At 35.0% G+C, this 18,068-nt stretch overlaps 2 protein-coding genes across 3 annotated transcripts; one reads left to right on the top strand and one right to left on the bottom strand.

The window, feature by feature from the left end:
* Positions 1–1,466: 1,466 nt before the first annotated feature.
* On the bottom strand, positions 1,467–3,830 carry LOC127902457 (uncharacterized). Its single transcript, XM_052441373.1, has 2 exons — positions 1,997–3,830; positions 1,467–1,915 (listed from the first exon to the last, which is right to left on the bottom strand). The coding sequence occupies exons 1-2, from the start codon at positions 3,828–3,830 to the stop codon at positions 1,467–1,469; spliced, it is 2,283 nt and encodes a 760-aa protein (XP_052297333.1).
* A 1,527-nt stretch (positions 3,831–5,357) lies between these two features.
* On the top strand, positions 5,358–15,198 carry LOC102623051 (5'-3' exoribonuclease 3). Of its 2 annotated transcripts, none has more exons than XM_006473573.4 (23): positions 5,358–5,815; positions 6,006–6,108; positions 6,205–6,281; positions 6,991–7,182; positions 7,311–7,430; positions 7,564–7,626; positions 7,916–8,065; positions 8,195–8,359; positions 8,445–8,522; positions 8,667–8,753; positions 9,558–9,836; positions 10,103–10,198; positions 10,582–10,677; positions 10,770–10,840; positions 11,650–11,778; positions 11,855–11,931; positions 12,022–12,062; positions 12,184–12,258; positions 12,397–12,554; positions 13,274–13,387; positions 13,483–13,558; positions 13,850–13,929; positions 14,090–15,198. In XM_006473573.4, exons 1-23 carry the CDS (start codon positions 5,612–5,614, stop codon positions 14,928–14,930), a joined length of 3,372 nt encoding a protein of 1,123 aa, XP_006473636.2. In that variant the 5' UTR covers positions 5,358–5,611; the 3' UTR covers positions 14,931–15,198. The 2 variants fall into 2 exon arrangements, with proteins under 2 accessions (XP_006473636.2, XP_006473637.2); XM_006473574.4 differs by having other exon boundaries at positions 13,283–13,387.
* Positions 15,199–18,068: the final 2,870 nt, after the last annotated feature.

Below are 18,068 nucleotides of genomic sequence, written 5' to 3' on the forward strand. Positions count from 1 at the left end.
GAAATCATAAAAGAATATGAATTCATCTTCTTTATACCCTTCTCTGCTCCCAACAACTTTATATAGAAACATAAAATCAATCTTGATCATCAAAGCTTAAGAAGGACACGGGAAGTACACAAAATTTCATAGGAAGCAAAAACCCTAAATATAAAGAAAAGCAAACAAAACAAAAAGTGACCCCATTACACCATCGAAACTATTGAGTTGGGAAGATAGTTGAAAATCGGGTCTGGTTCATGAACATGGTCGAAAAGTAGTTGAATCAGTATGTATATTTTATGATATTAATATATAATATTATTCAAATATAAAAGAGTGCAATTTTATCTCAAATGGTATGTAATTCTTGGGTCCAGCTATGGTGCCACAGTTGTATGGTACCACAGTTAGATTCAGCTATTGGATTCAGTTTTGGTGACAATTGTGGGCTAGATCCAATGATTGGATCCAGTTGTGGTACCATACAACTGTGGTATCATAGCTTTATCCGTAATTCTTAATATAAATTGTGTTAAATATGTATTAAAAGGACTATTGAATTTTTTTTTATTTTTTATGAAAGGAAATTTCATTAAACAAAAGAGCCTGTCAACATATAATATAACCATGGAGGTGGAACAATCTTCCACTCTCCAGGACCTGACATAGAAATCCTCATTCTAGCTACATTGTGAGCAGCGGAGTCGCAAATCGACGCACAAAAGAGAATTTCACTTCTCCAATTAATTGAGCTATAGCTCTACGATCCACAATAATTAAATCAAATCCATTAGGACTAGCAGATTGAGTAATTAAAGAAGAATACACGTTTAAACAATCTATCTCAATAATGATTTTAGATAACTGCAGATGTTTTATCCAACTAAGCGCTTCACGAACAGCCAACGCTTCAACCTCACAAGGGTGAAAAGAACCAGGGAAACTCTAACACTTTGCTGCAATAAAACCACCTCTAGAGTCTCTAATCATCCCTCCACTCTTCCCTGAGATCTAAAAACCCCTGCATCCACATTACATTTCAGGCAACCCACAAGAGGCTTGTCCCAACACACCGATCCATGACCCAACTGAATATCTTCTACAATAGTGAAATTCCTCCTTATAGCTTATTGCCATTGGAAAAGACAATGGCCAACAGCATTTACCAGACTTTGAGCTTGGCTACAATCAGGGGCGGACCCAGAACTCTGCAGTACCCTGGGCTAAATTAAAAAAATAAAAAATTTGTACCAAGTGAACATGAAATTTCATATATATAGATGACAAAATACACCTAATAATAAAGAGACATTAAGAGCTTTACACGTAAAATCCATATTGTAAATAAAAATATGTTTAAAAAAGTAGTATAAAAAAATACAATCCCAATACAAATTTTCTACCGAAGTTGTACTTTTTGGGGTTTTAAATTATAAAAATCATCAATTACAGAATCTAAGTCAACAATATCAGTAATTTCTCTTTCAACATAGATAACCATACAATATGAAAAAAAACTCATTTTCCATCTTACTACGAAATGATGTCTTGATAAGTTTCATGGCTGAAAATGCACGCTCTATTGTGGCCGTGGAAACAGGAAGAGTCAAGACTAGACGAATTAATCTATCAATCAACAAATAGTGCTGTGACTTCATTGTTTCAACAAATCGTCGACATAGCTCAGAAAGGGAAGCCATATTTTGAAACCGTGGATGAGAAAGCACATCAATTTGATAATGTTCTAATTCTCTTCTCAAAGCAAGCACCTCATTTGGAGTGAAATCATGAGGATAAAATTTCTCAGCAAGAGAACAAATATTGTCTATATCAAATGATTTGAACCCATCAACTGGATCCAATACCGAGCTCAAAGTGAGGAGTTCCACAGTTTGCTCAGAGAATCTACTATTTAACTCCATCAATTGAAAATCTATTACAGCATTAAATATATCAAAGTGATAATGATGTTCAACTGTAACATAATCTTTTTGCTCACAAGAACGTCATGTACCTTCCATATAACAATCATTCATATCAAGCATAGTAATATCATATTTTTTACAGAAAGATACTACACTTCTAATAAAATCATCCCATCCACTATCTCGAAACTCTTGCAAAAGTCTTTTTGTACTTGAGACATAGTTCAAAGCATTCAAGATGTCCAATGATTTTGTCTGTAATGCTCGACAAAGAATATCAGAAATTCCGAGAACTTTATTCAATAAAAGCAAAATAAACACAAACTCAAAGGATTTCATCTCCCTATATGCACCTTTAGCTTCTCCATGCATATCTCGACTAGATCCATCATTAATCATTTTTCCTAAAACTTCAAGAGTTGCACCAAACATCTCAATAAACCTACTAACTGAAGTAAAATGTGAGCTCCAACGTGTATCTCCAGCCCTTTGTAAAGTTCTAACTTGATTAGCCCTTGTACTAGTCTCAAGCTCTTCTAAAGCTATCAAATCTATAATTTCTTTTTCTCTAGCAGATTTTAACTCAAAATAACGCTTGAAAGAAGCACTAGCAAAGTTGATAATAGAACTCAACTTCGAAAAAAATAGCCATACCTCATGCACTTCTTTAGATACCGCAACTAATACGAGTTGTAGTCGATGAGCAAAACAATGTACATAATAAGCATACGGACAATCATTGAGAAATAAAGATTGTAATCCATTCCATTCACCCGCCATATTACTAGCACTATCATACCCTTGACCTCTTAAATTTTCAACTAAAAGATTGTACTGAGCAAGCACATTGCATATCTCATTCTTTAAAGTCAATGCATTTATTTCATCGACATTCACAATTTCAAAGAAACGTTCTCGAATAAAACCATCACAATCAACATATCTCAAAATAATAGCCATTTGTTCTTTGTGAGATTCATCTAGTGCCTCATCAACTATGATACAAAATTTAGCATCACCCACTTCCTCTCGAATCTTGTGTCGTACTTTATTAGCAATAATATTCAATAACTCCTTTTGAATCTTATGTGCTATGTATTGGGCATTTTTAGGAGCATTTTCTAACACAACTTTATTAATCTCCTCATTCATTATTGCTAACAACTTAATTAATTCAAAAAAATTTCCACGATTAAGAGAATTAACGGACTCATCATGACCTCTAAAAGCACATGCTTGTTTTGCTAACCACTTAGTAGCTACTATTGAGGTTTTAAGTCGCAATCTATTCTCCAAAATTTGTTGCGAAGATTGTGCATTCAATCTCTTATCAATATGTTTGGATGGATCCTTTAAATTGCTCCATTTCAATATGGCATCATTGTGAGAATAACCATGACCTCCTTCATGTTGAGCAAAAGGACATGTTTTTTCACAACCAACATACTTCCAATTTTGAACCCCATCAACAACAAATGCTTCATTCCTAGATGGCTTATCATGAAAAATATAGCATGGAAAACAAAATGCTTTGTCTTTTGATATAGAATATTCAAGCCAAGGAAATTTCAAGAACCAAGAAAATTGAAATCGACGGTTTTGCGTACCATATTTAGTCGATGGATACTTTTGTAGTTTGGGTTGAAATGGTCCCATATTTATATATGCCATCCGCACATCTTCACGCTTGTCAATGGGAAAATTACTTATTGAAAAACGCAATCCGGGATCACGTTCTAAATAAGGCGTGTCAATAGTAGATGGAGTGTCAACTTTCTCAAATTCTACTCTTTGAGACTTAGGTGGAGAACTTGAGGCATCAATGTTGCACATAGAACTTGTCCCATTTGATGATTGACCATCATTTACTTTAGTAAATAATGAAAGTAGAGTTTTCCTCGGTTTGGATTTGTTGTTTGACATTATAACCTATAACAACATGTAATTGTGTAAGAATCAAGAAATCATTAAAAGTGTTATAAGCTATACATTCTACTAATTTTAAATATATTTAAAGTCGCAAAATAAAAAAAATCAACATTAAAGGCTCATACAAGTCAATATATGGTTAATACAAATACCCATGCCTATCAAATTTTTGAGAAAAAAAGAATTATAAAATATTAGAATAATAAGAAAAAAATTAATAGATAAACAGTGAGATTTGAGTTAATTTAATCAAATGATGAAGTTCAATAAACAAATTTATTTATTTATTAGACAATTTATTATCTACTCATTCTAATATAGAGATGCCAACCATCAATTAGAATTATATGGTAACTACCAAATCAATAATCACCAAAAAATTATTACCCAAATCTCAATTGTTGATATTTGTTTAATTGTTTATACTTTATGCCTAATTATTGCAAGAAAGAGAATCATAGAAAAGATGTTTTGATTTCACTCAAGCTTGTAAACGAAAAAGAGAGGGAGAGAGAGAGAGAGAGAGATAGTTGTAATAAATTAATATACTTGTAAACGAGAGATGGAATTGTCATAAATTAAAATAGGAGTGATTTTTACCTATTAAAAATTGAATGGAAAGTGCTTGAGTTGAAAAGAAGTGAAGCAAGGGACCACCACAGCCGCAGGAGTGAGGGATTTTATCGTTGCTGCTGGATGAATGCAAAAGGGAGAAACAGGGAAAGGTAAAGAGGAAAAAGTGAAAGTAAATATTATTTTATGTATTCAATGGCAATTTTATAATTTTCGAATCACTTTTTAATTTTTTTTTTTGGGGCTAGACCGGGCTGTAACTTTTTAATTTTTTTTTGGGGCTAGACCGGGCTGTACAGGTCCGCCTCTGGCTACAATGATCATTCCACACCTTATCATTTCGATTAAACCAAAGCCTCCAACACAACATCACAACTAAATTACAATCTTCCTTACAGCATCGAGTAAAGATTTGCTCAATCCAATCAATCAAATAATTAGTTTTTTTTTTAAGTCGTAGAAAATGTTATTGACAGGAATATTGTAGGAATAAAAAATGAGCGCTAACTGTAATAATGCAAATGCTAGGGTTCATTTAGAAAATAGGTTTTAAAAGAATATTATTGATGCATTTTTTTTTCAAGTTGTGGAAAATTTATTGGGAGTTTTAGTTTGGATTTATCTGTATAAATAGGAAAACCAAGTTCTTATTTGTGAAATTATAAAAAAACCAAGGGATACCGGTCGTGTTATTACAACCATTGCAATTTGCAAATATCCTTTGTAAATAAAGGACCTGTCTATGGTACACATTCTGTAACAAACATCTCCCGTCATACCACCATCCGATCTTCTATTGTTTACTTTCTCACTCCACATCCAACCACATCCAACGGCTGATGCTGCAGTCTGTAGCTTACAGATTCTGTAAGCTAGTCATGTCCGTAAATAAAATATCCTTTGTAAACAAAATATCCTGTGACTCTATCCATAAGTCGGAAACGCCAAGCCGCCCTAGTGCTCGTGCTCCTACTTTATATTTCACAAGACATAAACACCCTCATCTTTTCCTCAACACTGAAAGAATTTATCCAAGCTTTAAGGGGTATAACCGTCCCACCGTCCTCTCAAATATTTGTTACACAAAACTGAAAGCGGGGTTCTTCTTTAACCTATTCTTCTTGTTATTAAAATTAGGGTTTCGAATTCGATTATTCATTTTCGTGTTTCGCGAGGGACTGTGAACTCGATTGTGTTTGAAAATGGGAGTACCGGCGTTTTACAGATGGCTAGCGGAGAAGTATCCGTTAGTGGTGGCCGACGTGATCGAAGAAGAGCCCGTCGTTATCGACGGCGTTAAGATTCCGGTCGATACAAGTAAACCTAATCCTAACGGTTTGGAATACGACAATTTGTATCTCGACATGAACGGGATCATTCACCCCTGCTTTCATCCCGAAGACAGAGTAAGCTTTTAATCATAGGAGGTCTTCGGGAATTTTTTTTTTGGTTGATTTAATTTTGATAAAATACTGTCAGTTTGAAATGACAAATGTGTTATATGATATTGATGGCCTAATTGTTAACTTGGTACATCTTAGGGGTTGGAAAGTAATAATTATGTGATTATTTGACAATGCAATTTTACTGATGCAGCCTGCTCCAACAACATTTGACGAGGTATTTCAATGTATGTTTGATTACATTGACAGACTCTTTGTGATGGTGCGTCCCCGAAAACTGCTTTACATGGCAATTGGTGAGGTTTTATCTCTGTTGATGATTCGTATGGAAAACAGATAGTTATTATGTATGATGATGTTAGTGATACTGAATTTCTGGAAACAACTTGCAGATGGTGTTGCTCCGCGGGCTAAAATGAATCAACAGCGATCTAGGCGTTTTAGAGCCTCTAAAGATGCTGCTGATTCGGTATGTGCTTTCTGGATTCTAGGTGCTTCTACCATATGTATCATGTGGATGGTTTTATGCTTCTTTGGTTGGTCAAATTAACATGCTGACAATGCACTATCTTTATATAGAGAACTTAAATCTATCTTATAAATGTTTTAAGTTATTGGAGACTCAAAGTCTGACCTCTACGCTTCTTTGTCATATAATCCAATGGTAATCTTTGGTGCTTGGATATAATTGAGCTTTTTGAGATTTTTCTATGTTGATGGATGTAGGATATAGACTCATGTGAATGTGTTTTTATTGGTAATGTTTGCATTTCTGCATGTAATATGTTTTCCCGTTTTTTCTTGTAAAGATTTGGTGTTAAGAACCTAGTGAATGGAATTCTAGGGATTCATGATGTTATAACTTACCGTGATCTTCTCTTATACCTATTTTTATCGTTTGGTCAGCTTGAATTGCTTGGTTATGAGTTCTAGATTTGCAAAAGATAATATCCTACCATTGCATAGGTATCCTTTAGCTTGGAATCGTGTTGTTCATGCACTTTAATGATTATGACGTGTTGGCTTTTCTTTTTATGTTTATTCTAGATGCTATCCATATAGGTTGTATGGATAATGGATGTATCATGTATGTATTCCCATAAAAGTTTCATATTGCTTTTGTAATTCAAAATAATAAGCCATGTAGGAGTTGTTGATTTCTCAGTTTTTATTTGTAGGCTGCCGAAGAAGAACGTCTACGACAGGAATTTGAGAGAGAAGGCAGAAAGCTTCCTCCTAAATCTGATTCGCAAGTTTTTGATTCTAATGTTATCACTCCTGGAACCGAATTTATGGCCGTTTTGTCAATCGCATTGCAGTACTATATTCATCTTAGGTTAAATAATGATCCTGGATGGGAAAAAATTAAGGTAACAAAAGAACTGCAGTTCTTTGTTGTTCCTTTGTGCTTTAGATCTTGTGCAGTTGAAATGGCTTACTTATCCTTGTCGATGAATGCAATTTTGTTTTAAAACTTGCTTACACTTCCATTTTGAAGGTTATACTCTCTGATGCAAATGTTCCTGGTGAAGGGGAACACAAGATTATGTCATACGTTCGCCTTCAAAGAAATCTTCCTGGTTATGATCCAAATACTCGCCATTGCTTGTATGGTTTGGTATACTTCTTTACCAAAGTCTACTTTTATCTCTCATAGAGCCAGAAACTTTAGTTGGACATACTTCCTGATTCCTTGCGCAAATTATTGTGGATTAACATTGTCTGCTTTGTTAAATTGAGCTGTGTTACAGGATGCGGATCTGATTATGTTGGCTTTGGCAACGCATGAAGTTCATTTTTCAATCCTTCGAGAGGTTTGTATTTGGGTATTTGTTATATGCTTATGTTTGCTATATGTTTTGGGAGTAGTTCTATTTAATTTTAAATGAAAGAACTTGTGTGACAAGTACTGTTACCAAATAATTATTTGTTTTTGTTCCATCTTATTACTTTATTAGAATTGATTAATTAGTTTGGTAGGTGCTATCTGAATAATTGAATGTTATAAGTCTCTCTCTCTCTCCCCCTCTCTTTTTATTTTTTTATTTTTTAATCTTAAACCTTCAACCAATGAGCATTATTTTTCAAATTGGTATTTTCCAGGTTGTATTTACTCCTGGACAGCAAGACAAATGCTTTCTTTGTGGTCAGCCTGGTCATCTGGCTGCCAATTGTGAAGGAAAGGCGAAGAGAAAGGCAGGAGAATTTGATGAAAAAGGGGATGAGGTCGTTGTGCCTAAAAAGCCCTATCAGGTAAGTAATGAATTGATAATATCCAGAAAAGGGTGGTAGTTTAGATTTCTATTTTAGTTATGGTATAATAGTATGTGTAACCATCTATTTTCTCGTATTTCCTCTATCTGATCTTTTTCTTATCTGCAGTTTCTCCACATATGGACCCTTAGAGAATATCTGGACTACGAGTTCAGAATTCCTAATCCTCCATTTGAGATCGACTTAGAATGCATTGTGGATGATTTTATCTTTATGTGTTTCTTTGTTGGCAATGACTTTTTGCCGCATATGCCAACATTGGAGATTCGTGAGGTATGTACATCGTTGAGCTTGGATTTACGATACAAATGTTAATGGGGTACATCTTAGTGATTTTATTTTTGTGTTTATTTTTCAGGGTGCAATCAACTTGTTGATGGCAGTTTACAAGAAGGAATTTAGGGCTTTGGGCGGGTACTTGACTGATGGAAGCAAGGTATTTATTAATTAGGTTTATATCTTGCATTAGTTGTAAGTGGTTCCGCTCATTCAACTTTATAACTTCCAACTTTATCTGGCTTTTCTTTTTGGTTTTCTTTGGAAGATTGTTCTACATTTTTCATGACTTGTTTTTTCTCAGCCAAGTCTGCGCCGGGTGGAGCATTTTATTCAAGCTGTTGGATCTTATGAGGATAGAATATTCCAGAAAAGAGCACGACTCCATCAGGTATTTTTCCCTCGATTAATGTGGTTATTGTTCAATTTTTGATGTTTCTGTGTATTCGGATTGTATAAGCTAGGATATTTTGTTTATCATGCTCAATTTCCCGGGGATACATTGTACTCTCTGGCTGGTCTTAGAATGTTAGAGAAATTTATATTTTTAATTGTGTGTGTTCCAATTGTACCAATCCATGGAATTTTGGTTCATTAGGGACAGTTTAGAACTATTAGAAATCTAGTTCCATGAAATTGCCTTGTAGGATAAATTAAGTATTATTGATTCAAGGTGGCTTTAGTTTGTGCTGATGGAAGGTCACAGCCTTTGTAACTGTTATTCCACATTATGGCAGCCTTTTCAATTTTGTTTCTAAAAGTATGGATATCCTTCAATCATAAACACGTTCAAGGACTTCAATAGGCAAATTAAGTAGGATGAGAACTACTTATCAGAAAAAAGCCCCCCCAAAATAAAAAGTACGATAAGAACTAAATTTCAAGATGATTTTCTCTGGGCTGCCTTTCTCATGTTGTATAGGAAAATGGTTGAAACCATGTATTCAGGCTGTAAGGGAGGGAGGGAGGCTTCAGCTTGCTTTTTGACTGCCTGTGAAGCCTTAGTATCCGTGTTTTATGCAGAACGTTCATGTGCAACTTTTTCTTCTTAACCTTTTGATGTTGTTGGAATAATTACTGTTGTTACACCTCCTCTTTCCCTCCTCTCTCCCTTCCTTTCAAAGGAAAAGGAAAGAAAATAGTTGCCATAATTTTTCCTTTTTGTTCTCATAACTTTCAAAATTTATGCTTACAGAGACATGCTGAAAGAATCAAGCGTGAAAAGGCACAAGCAAGAAGAGGAGATGATGTGGAGCCCCTAGCCCAACCTGATTCCTTAGTTCCTGTTTCTCGATTTCATGGTTCTCGTCTTGCTTCAGGCCCTTCTCCTTCACCATATCAGCAAAGTGCATGTGTTGGCAGGCTAGATAACGGTAAAGGAACTTCCGGTCGGCCCCATAAAGTTCCTCGTTTGTCTTCAGGGGCCACTATTGGTGCAGCCATTGTTGAAGCAGAGAATAGTTTTGAAACAGATGTATGTTTTCATGCTTCAGCAGAGGCACTTTAATGTATTCTGACTCCTTCAGCCATTCTTTATGACTCATATTCTATGGGCTAGCTGCCTTTGAATTGGTATGAGCCTTGCTGGCGGGGGTTAAGAGTGCAATTGTTATCGTTTATCTTATTTTATTTTCTGTTCTGTTTTTATTTTCCGTTAATGTTTAATACTTTTGCAAGGTTTGTGGTATTAGTTCATGCTAGAGTGATCCATCTTAGGGTAACGCGCTCCTTCATTTTCAGCCACAGGAAAATAAGGAAGAATTTAAAGCAAAGCTTAAGGAGTTACTTCGTGATAAATCCGATGCGTTCAACTCAGATAATCCTGAAGAAGACAAGGTTTGAATAATTCTCTATTTGTTGATTATGTTCTTCCCTTTTGGTGGGGAGCAGTTTTTGTCGCATGAAATAAATTATAGGTTTCAATCTTTTCTGATATTTAGCCACACTGTATGGTGGTTCTCTCTTTTCATGCAATTAATGGTCCAAAAGAATGCATGTTAATCTTAAAGTATTTGACCTGCAGTGCTTGTTAACACTGTAGTAGGCTGTCATTTCGTCAAGTTCGGGTTTTGTGTGAATTTGAATAGCAAATGTCATGGTTGGTAAACAGAATTTTGTTATTTGGGACTATGTGCATTTTGTGGTAGTAGGTGTTATGAATTTTTGTTTTTCGTGGCTACCTGCATTTGATGTAGCAGATGTTATATCTCTTTTATCAGGTCAAGTTGGGAGAGCCAGGTTGGAAAGAAAGGTATTATGAAGAGAAGTTTAATGCTAAAACTCCCGAGGAACGTGAAGAAACAAGAAAGGACGTTGTAAGTGAGATGAACTTCAGAGTTTCTATTGTTGAATGCTTTTTACATCAAAATCATTGATTATCTTATGTAAATGAGCTTTAATTGAATAGGTCTTAAGGTACACAGAGGGTCTGTGTTGGGTTATGCATTACTACTATGAAGGTGTCTGTTCTTGGCAGTGGTGAGTTTTCTTTTTTCTCGTTTGAGGTGCTTTTAATTTTATTATTATTTTTTCCCTTCTTTTTGGGCCTTTTTTTGTTTTTGGGTGTTTTTGGGGGGGGGGGGGGGGTAGAGGGGGTTGGAATTTTGTTTTATGATGGATGTAAAAATTCAAATTTGTGATTATTACTTGTTTCGTTTTTTGTTACATGGATGATGGCGGTGTGGTTATATTTTTAGGGGCGGGCAAAGTTGGGTTCAGATTGGGTTGGGGTAAACCAGTACAGATCCGTATCCAATTGGGTCACAATAATTATATTTGAACTCTTCATGAATTGGAACCCAAACCCGATCTGAGCTGTTCCTGTTTGGGTTCTGATTTGGCGGATTGGACCTTGGCATTTTGTGTGAATAATTTTGTGTTTAAAAATAATAATAATAATAATTTTGATCTTTTTTAAGGTTTTTTGAATTAATTGCCTGAAGCCCTAAATTATATTTTGATTTATCTAATTTCAATCAATTATTCAATATACAATTATGAAGCTAATTTAAACTAAATTAAGGGAATCAATGCAACTCATCAGACATCAAAATATAAGAGAACCTTATCCAATTGTTATCTGAAACCCGAACAGCAGTTGATATTTGTTTGGGATTGGGTTGGATCAGATAAAATGCCCACTGCTAAATTTTTTATTTTACTCGTTTTAGCCTCCAAGGATGCTTTGTAGAATTGTAGTCATTCCTGAGTTTGGTTTTTAAAATATTAATCCTTCTGTTCCATAATGATCGACTTTCTGATCTTTATGTTGTAATTCTTGGTTTCAGGTTTTATCCTTATCATTATGCACCCTTTGCTTCTGATCTCAAAGATCTTGATCAGTTCAATATCAGCTTTGAATTGGGGCATCCTTTCAAACCATTTAATCAACTTTTGGGGGTTTTCCCTGCTGCAAGGTGGGGAGGCTACTTTTTTGATGCCTTTTTAATTTTTTTTTTCATTTAGGAGATACTAAATATGTTCCATTTACAGTTCCCATGCACTTCCTGAGCATTATAGGAAATTGATGACAGATCCAAACTCTCCTATAAGTGATTTTTACCCAACTGGTATGCAACTTTGTTAATTCAACATCTCAAAGTTATCTCTAACTCATATTTGTCAGAATCGTCGTCCTGATATTCTTTTTCTGTTGTCAGATTTTGAAGTGGACATGAATGGAAAGAGGTACTCTTGGCAGGTTAGTTATCTTCTAAATTATGTTTTTGTTTCGCTTTAGTGACACAATAACTTACAGGATTAGTTTCTTCTTCAAGTATTTTTTTTTTTCGCGGTTGACTGTTCTTCTTGCTCTTTTGAAGGGTATTGCAAAGCTGCCTTTCATTGATGAAGCTCGTCTTCTTGACGAGGTCAAGAAAATTGAGCATACTTTAACCGTATGGTCCCTTTGGCAAAACCTTCTTATGATGCTTATCGGTTTTTTTCTTTCTAGAGTGGCTAATTGTTGATACTGAATATAATTCCTAAGGTTATTCCTTTTTTTTTAATCTAATTTATTGTGGCATCCTTCGTAGGAGGAAGAAGCTCGAAGGAACAGTATCATGGCTGATATGCTTTTTGTTCTCCTGTCTCATCCGCTCTCTGCAAGCATATATACACTTGATGAACATTGTAAACAGTTGAAAATCAAAGAGCGAGTTGAAGTTAAGGAGCGTCTCAATCCCGAGTTAAGGTTTGCGTTGCGTTGCTTATACGTTTTGCGTTGCGTTGCATTGCTTATATGTTTTGCATTTCCACCTCCATTAATTCATATTAGTAACCCAAATTATATCTATGTTTTAACAGTCCATTTCAATTGGTTATTTCTGACCTTTTCTGCATGGTGTGTGTATGGCAGTCTTGAATATATCAAATTAGGCATGGAACCATTTAGCTTGATCCTTTAATAACTATTTCTTGCTTCATACAATGAGGAAGCCGTGTTTGAACAATCATTTTAACTGAGACTATTTTTTATGACCAGTTTTGTTGGACAAGTTCTATGAAAATGAGTATAATGGTTTTAAAGTACATATCATCTCAATTGTCCTAGTTAGGAGATTATTTCTCATTGTATGAAAATGATTATGACTTGAGCCAATTTGTTTAGCTAAACATTTTATTTGTTTTTTATTAGGATATTATTTCTATTTTAAATATGATTTACCTTGGTGGCCACTGATGTTCTCATTAGACCTCGATTCTTACTGGTAATGTTAACATATGAACTCATCTACTAAATGTATCTGGTAATATCTTTTGGCTAGTCACACCTTATTTCTCAGTATCTCGCACAGAGACTGAGTGAAGTGTTTCAGTATTGGGTGTCTGTCTTTGAGGCTTTTGTTGCATTACTGCTATGTGATTTATATGTCAGCTCATTTAGGGACTATATTCTGATTTTATTTATAGTATGTGCAGCGATGGGATGAACGGTTACATATCCCCTTGTGCTGGCGATCCTCATCCCCCTGTATTTAGATCTCCTGTCGCAAGCATGGAAGATATCATGGGCAACCAAGTCTTGTAAGCTTATAAATATTGAATATAATCCACCTTCGTTACTGAAGTGATCATGTTTCTAGGAGTTGACTTTTTGTGTTTTTGGCCCTGGCATTCAGATGTGCTATATACAAACTTCCAGATGCACATAAGCACGTTACCAGGCCTCCTGCCGGAGTTATATTTCCAAAAAAGGTATGTAGAATCTAGTGAGTGGTGCCTCCTTTCATTTAAGCAGTACATTCGCTGTGCATGTATTTTATGTTCTCATCTAACATGTTTGTTACATTTGCAAGCACACTCCATGAAATGTTTTGCAGAATGAAAAATGACTCACTCTTCTGTATTTAGAAAATATTGTGTGCAGACATATTAGATTTGACATTGTGATTTAGTTATATAGCCTTCAAACATTAAGTGGGTCTGCTTTTTCTCTAGCTTGATGGTGTTCCTGTGTTTATTCATGTTAAATTCTCCATCTTTCAGATAGTGCAATTGGAGGATCTGAAACCTGCACCTGTATTGTGGCATGAAGATTCTGGAAGGAGGCCTCATGAAAATGGAAGGTATGCTTGATCTTCAATAGCATTGACATGACAATGCATAATCTGATACTTTAAGAAGTGTCTTCCTGGCTGTGCTAATTGCCTTAATGTTAGTGCTATTAAAGAGTTTTATTTTTTTGTTTATGACCGATGAAATATTGGATTTGGTTTTTCCTTTCAGACATAATCCCCATGGAACTATTTCTGGCCGTCAGCTCGGGGAGGCAGCACACAGACTAGTTGCTAATAGTTTACAGCACATGAAAGTGGATCGTAATGGGTATGGTGATCGTATGCATGGTTCACCGCTACCTTATGCTGCGGCCCCGTATGTCCCTCCAGTTCCTTCCTATCAAGAATATGGGGTTTATGATCAAGGATATAATAGATTCTCGCAGCCAAGAACAGATAGCTATCCTGCAGGGCATTCCCAATCGTCTATTTCTGCTGCACAACCTCCCTATGATGGTGGGTATAGTCAACACTATGCTTCAAATACTTCTCACCATCCTAACAGAAGATATCATCCTCAGTATGATAGAAATTCCAGTGGAGAGCATCCAACGCATTTGTACAACCCTTCAGGAATTCATCAGAATGGAGGACCAAGGTATCCACCCAGACCTATGGGCTCGACATCAAGTGGGGCTAATTTATATCCTCCCCAAGGTGGTTACAGTGGGTACCAATCACCTGCAGCTGGTAGCTTTAATCAGTGGGGCGGTGCCAACCAGAGCATGCCTAGAGGGTATGGACAAGGACAACATCATCAAAGAAGAGACGGGGGCTACCAACAATACCATGATCAGCAAAGAAACTACAGTCATCTCCAAGGAAACCATCAACAAAGAGGTAACCAGGGGCAGCATCAGCCCAGGGGAAACCAAGGTCAGTACGTACGGGATAATCAACAGAGAGGAAACTACGGTCACCATCAACAAAATAATCAGCAGAGAAACAATCAATTCACTGCATTAGACAGAAGGCCTAAAAGGCCGCCACCAGGTGGGGATGGCCATTAATTTAACTATTCCATGCTTGTTGCCACATATATAATGGGTTGGCACATAGCAGTGACTAAGCAACGTGTTGTATCATCGTTAATTCTAATTCAGGCTTTTTTCCAGTTTGTTTCTTAGCTTTGATTTCCCTGTATTTTTTTTCTACCATCTGATTGGTAAAATCTTCATAATAAAACGTGAAGAGTGCATGTTACACCGTCGAAACTTAGATGTAACCAATTTCAATTTTTTTTTATTTTTGATTAATTTAGATTATCCTTCATCATTTTGTCATTGAGTGATTGGATTTGGGAAAGTCAATGCGATCGAAGTTCGCACTCATTTCCTGTAACTGTCTGTAAGAAATAGAATATTATCTAGAAAGCTCTTGGGTGCAGGATCAAATGCTCGTTGGGCCTACCCCTACCGGGTTTTTAAATCTTTTGAGGTCACTGCGTTTAGGTTTCAAATGTTCTCCTGTTTCCAAAAGCCGTCGAATGAAATAGGATCCCCAAGTGTTGAAGCCACATGGTCTTCAAGAAGCTGGTCCTCTAGAAAGGCCTGTGATTCAGGAATACAATAAATAAGGTAATGAAGTTATATATTAAAAATATTGGAATAGATCGAGATCATAGTCTTTCGAGAACAACTCATGGACAGAAAGCTTGTCAGGACGTCTTGATATGACGAGAATGAGATCATAATATCTTATAGATTTGACAAAGTAAAGTGCAGCATGATTTTATTAACTGGCAGCAAAATCTAATGAGGCCCCAAATTGCTTGACATACGTGGAGATATTAAACGCGATAAATCTGAAAAAAAACACGAAAAAGAAAAAAGGGATAATTATTTTATATAAAAGTTTTATAATAAAGATTCTTCTCTTTATTGCCAAACAATAAGTCATTTAGTTAAATTATAAATTTTCTATTTCAATTGATGTGATAAATGATATATTTCTATATGACTAGTTTAAGTGATAGATAATTATTAAACTTTAATTCAAATAGTAAATTTGTATTGGTGACGCATCAATTGAATATAAATTAAATGTTTTAACTAAATAAGCATAACATCATCACTCTTTACCCAATACCAACGAACTTAAGTACTAGTTGTGGAGATGAAATTCTACTTGTGTGGGCTGGGATTAGGATATGAAATTTCCTCTGTTCAGATTGCATTTCAAAACAACAAGGTGTGGTCTAATAATAAATTTAAAAAAGTGAAATCATGACACAAGAGACTGGACGTGTGTTATGGCCTATTATTTCTCAAACTCAAATATCATATTCTGGCTTTTGTGATCAATTCAAAATGAAAGGATTCAGAAGTCATAAATGGATTAACATAATCAAAGGGGCAAAGGTTGAGGGAAAATTCAAGATGGGAATTCCTGATCCCATCTTATACTATCAAGACAAGTCATTTCGATGCAAAAACACATGCCACATTCACATTTCACATCGATCTTGGTAGGGTAACCATTTTCTTTTTTCTTTTCTTTTTTTTTTCCTTTTTAAAGTCACAATAAAGTTGTTTAATTATTGCAAAAATAAAAAAAATAGTAAAGTTGTTGATATTTTTAGTTTTTTTTTTTTTCTCCCTTTCATGAAGGGCAGCGCTGCCACAGCTTAGATTTGTCGGACGGTGGGATTATTCACGTCCCATTTTCTGCTTCCTTCTTGACAACGTCAAATGAAATAGAGTGTGGATACCGGAGAGGCCTCCTTGCCTTGCATTTGTACTATTGTCAAAAAAAAAATTAATTAATTAAAAAATCAAAATTAAGGAAAAAAAAAAAGGGCGGGGGGGGGGGAATATAATTTAGTTCAATAATTTAAGGGAGATTTGATTGATGATTCTGATTTCAATTTTGGCTTCAGCTTTTTGGAATGTTTCTTTCGTCGTTTTTGTGTTCACAACAGAAACTTGACATCACAACCAACCTTTTACATCAACTCACACGTGTGACCTTTTCGTCGACCGGCCCACGTTTCCTCGTTTGTCAACCACAAATACTTGACTCTTGAGCGGTCATCAGATTTCCACTTGTTAAGGCAACCCCCGAACCGCAGATTAATCAACCGCGGTTACCGCTCGTTTCATGAAATCAAACGAATTTTTTTTCTTTTTGACGCTGCAAAATCTAATCTCATGATTCTCATCCTTTATCTATTCAAAATTTCAACTTCTTAGTATTTTACCATTAAAAATATTCTTGCAGACTTACTGCATGTGTGAATTGTGATATAATAACATATTGGGTATTTATTTCGATTCAGAACACGACTTGATATTTGAAATATATTATTAAAAATAAATAAATAAATAAATAAAATCTCCCCCCCCCCCCCCACTCACTATATATAGCTCACACGGTCTCAAAATAGACTCGAATTTTGTTTCAATAAATAATAAAATTGTATGAATAATAGAGGTGTAAACTCATATCAATGTCATTCTAGTTAAATATCATCCCAATGTAATTAATGAGGTTATATCAACCTTAAATCAATCCAATAATAATTAAGGCAACAATCATCCATTAGTATTTTATCATTAATAACCACCTAATGGTGCCATGGGACCAACCCATTATAAATATTAAGTGTAGAGTTCCCATCAACATTGATATGATTGTTAAACCCAAAAAAAGAAATTAAATGAAAGGAAAGTTTAATTAGTATAATATCTAATTTATACGCGGGGTTTTGAAGGAATTTGAGAAGCGAATTGATGAGATCACACGTGACGTACGTTAATGCTATTTGTTGATAACATAATGTGGTCCTCAAGTCTATACATGACTGATCAAACGCTAATCATTCTATTAATATAATGGCTTTTATTATTATTATTATTTTTTGAAAACATTATTAATGGCACGGGCATGGAATCCGCGTGAAATTTCGATTGCTAAACATCGTTAATCAAGAAAGTCCTTTATTTATAACATAACTAGAAAATAAAACCGCGCTTCACGCAGCTTTAAAAAAATAATTTAATATTATTATTTTTTCTTACTTTACACTTGATGAAACTGATAAAAAAATATGAATTGATTTTTTTCAAAATCTATTGTAGAATGAGAGATTTTTTTTTCAAAATTGATTTTAAAAAATTACCAAAAACTAAAATTAGCTTTTACGTTTT

Source organism: Citrus sinensis, chromosome 5 (genome assembly GCF_022201045.2).
Source record: "Citrus sinensis cultivar Valencia sweet orange chromosome 5, DVS_A1.0, whole genome shotgun sequence".
NCBI lineage: Eukaryota > Viridiplantae > Streptophyta > Magnoliopsida > Sapindales > Rutaceae > Citrus > Citrus sinensis.

Excerpts from the sequence above, each read along its gene's own strand:
- LOC127902457 (XM_052441373.1), bottom strand. The coding sequence starts at position 3,830 with ATGTCAAACAACAAATCCAAACCGAGGAAAACTCTACTTTCATTATTT. Across the intron at positions 1,916-1,996 it reads GAATGATTGTTATATGGAAG|ATTTTCAATTGATGGAGTTA; the intron begins GTACATGACGTT and ends ATGCTGTAATAG.
- LOC102623051 (XM_006473573.4), top strand. The coding sequence starts at position 5,612 with ATGGGAGTACCGGCGTTTTACAGATGGCTAGCGGAGAAGTATCCGTTA. Across the intron at positions 6,282-6,990 it reads CTAAAGATGCTGCTGATTCG|GCTGCCGAAGAAGAACGTCT; the intron begins GTATGTGCTTTC and ends TTTTATTTGTAG. Across the intron at positions 10,199-10,581 it reads ATAATCCTGAAGAAGACAAG|GTCAAGTTGGGAGAGCCAGG; the intron begins GTTTGAATAATT and ends CTCTTTTATCAG.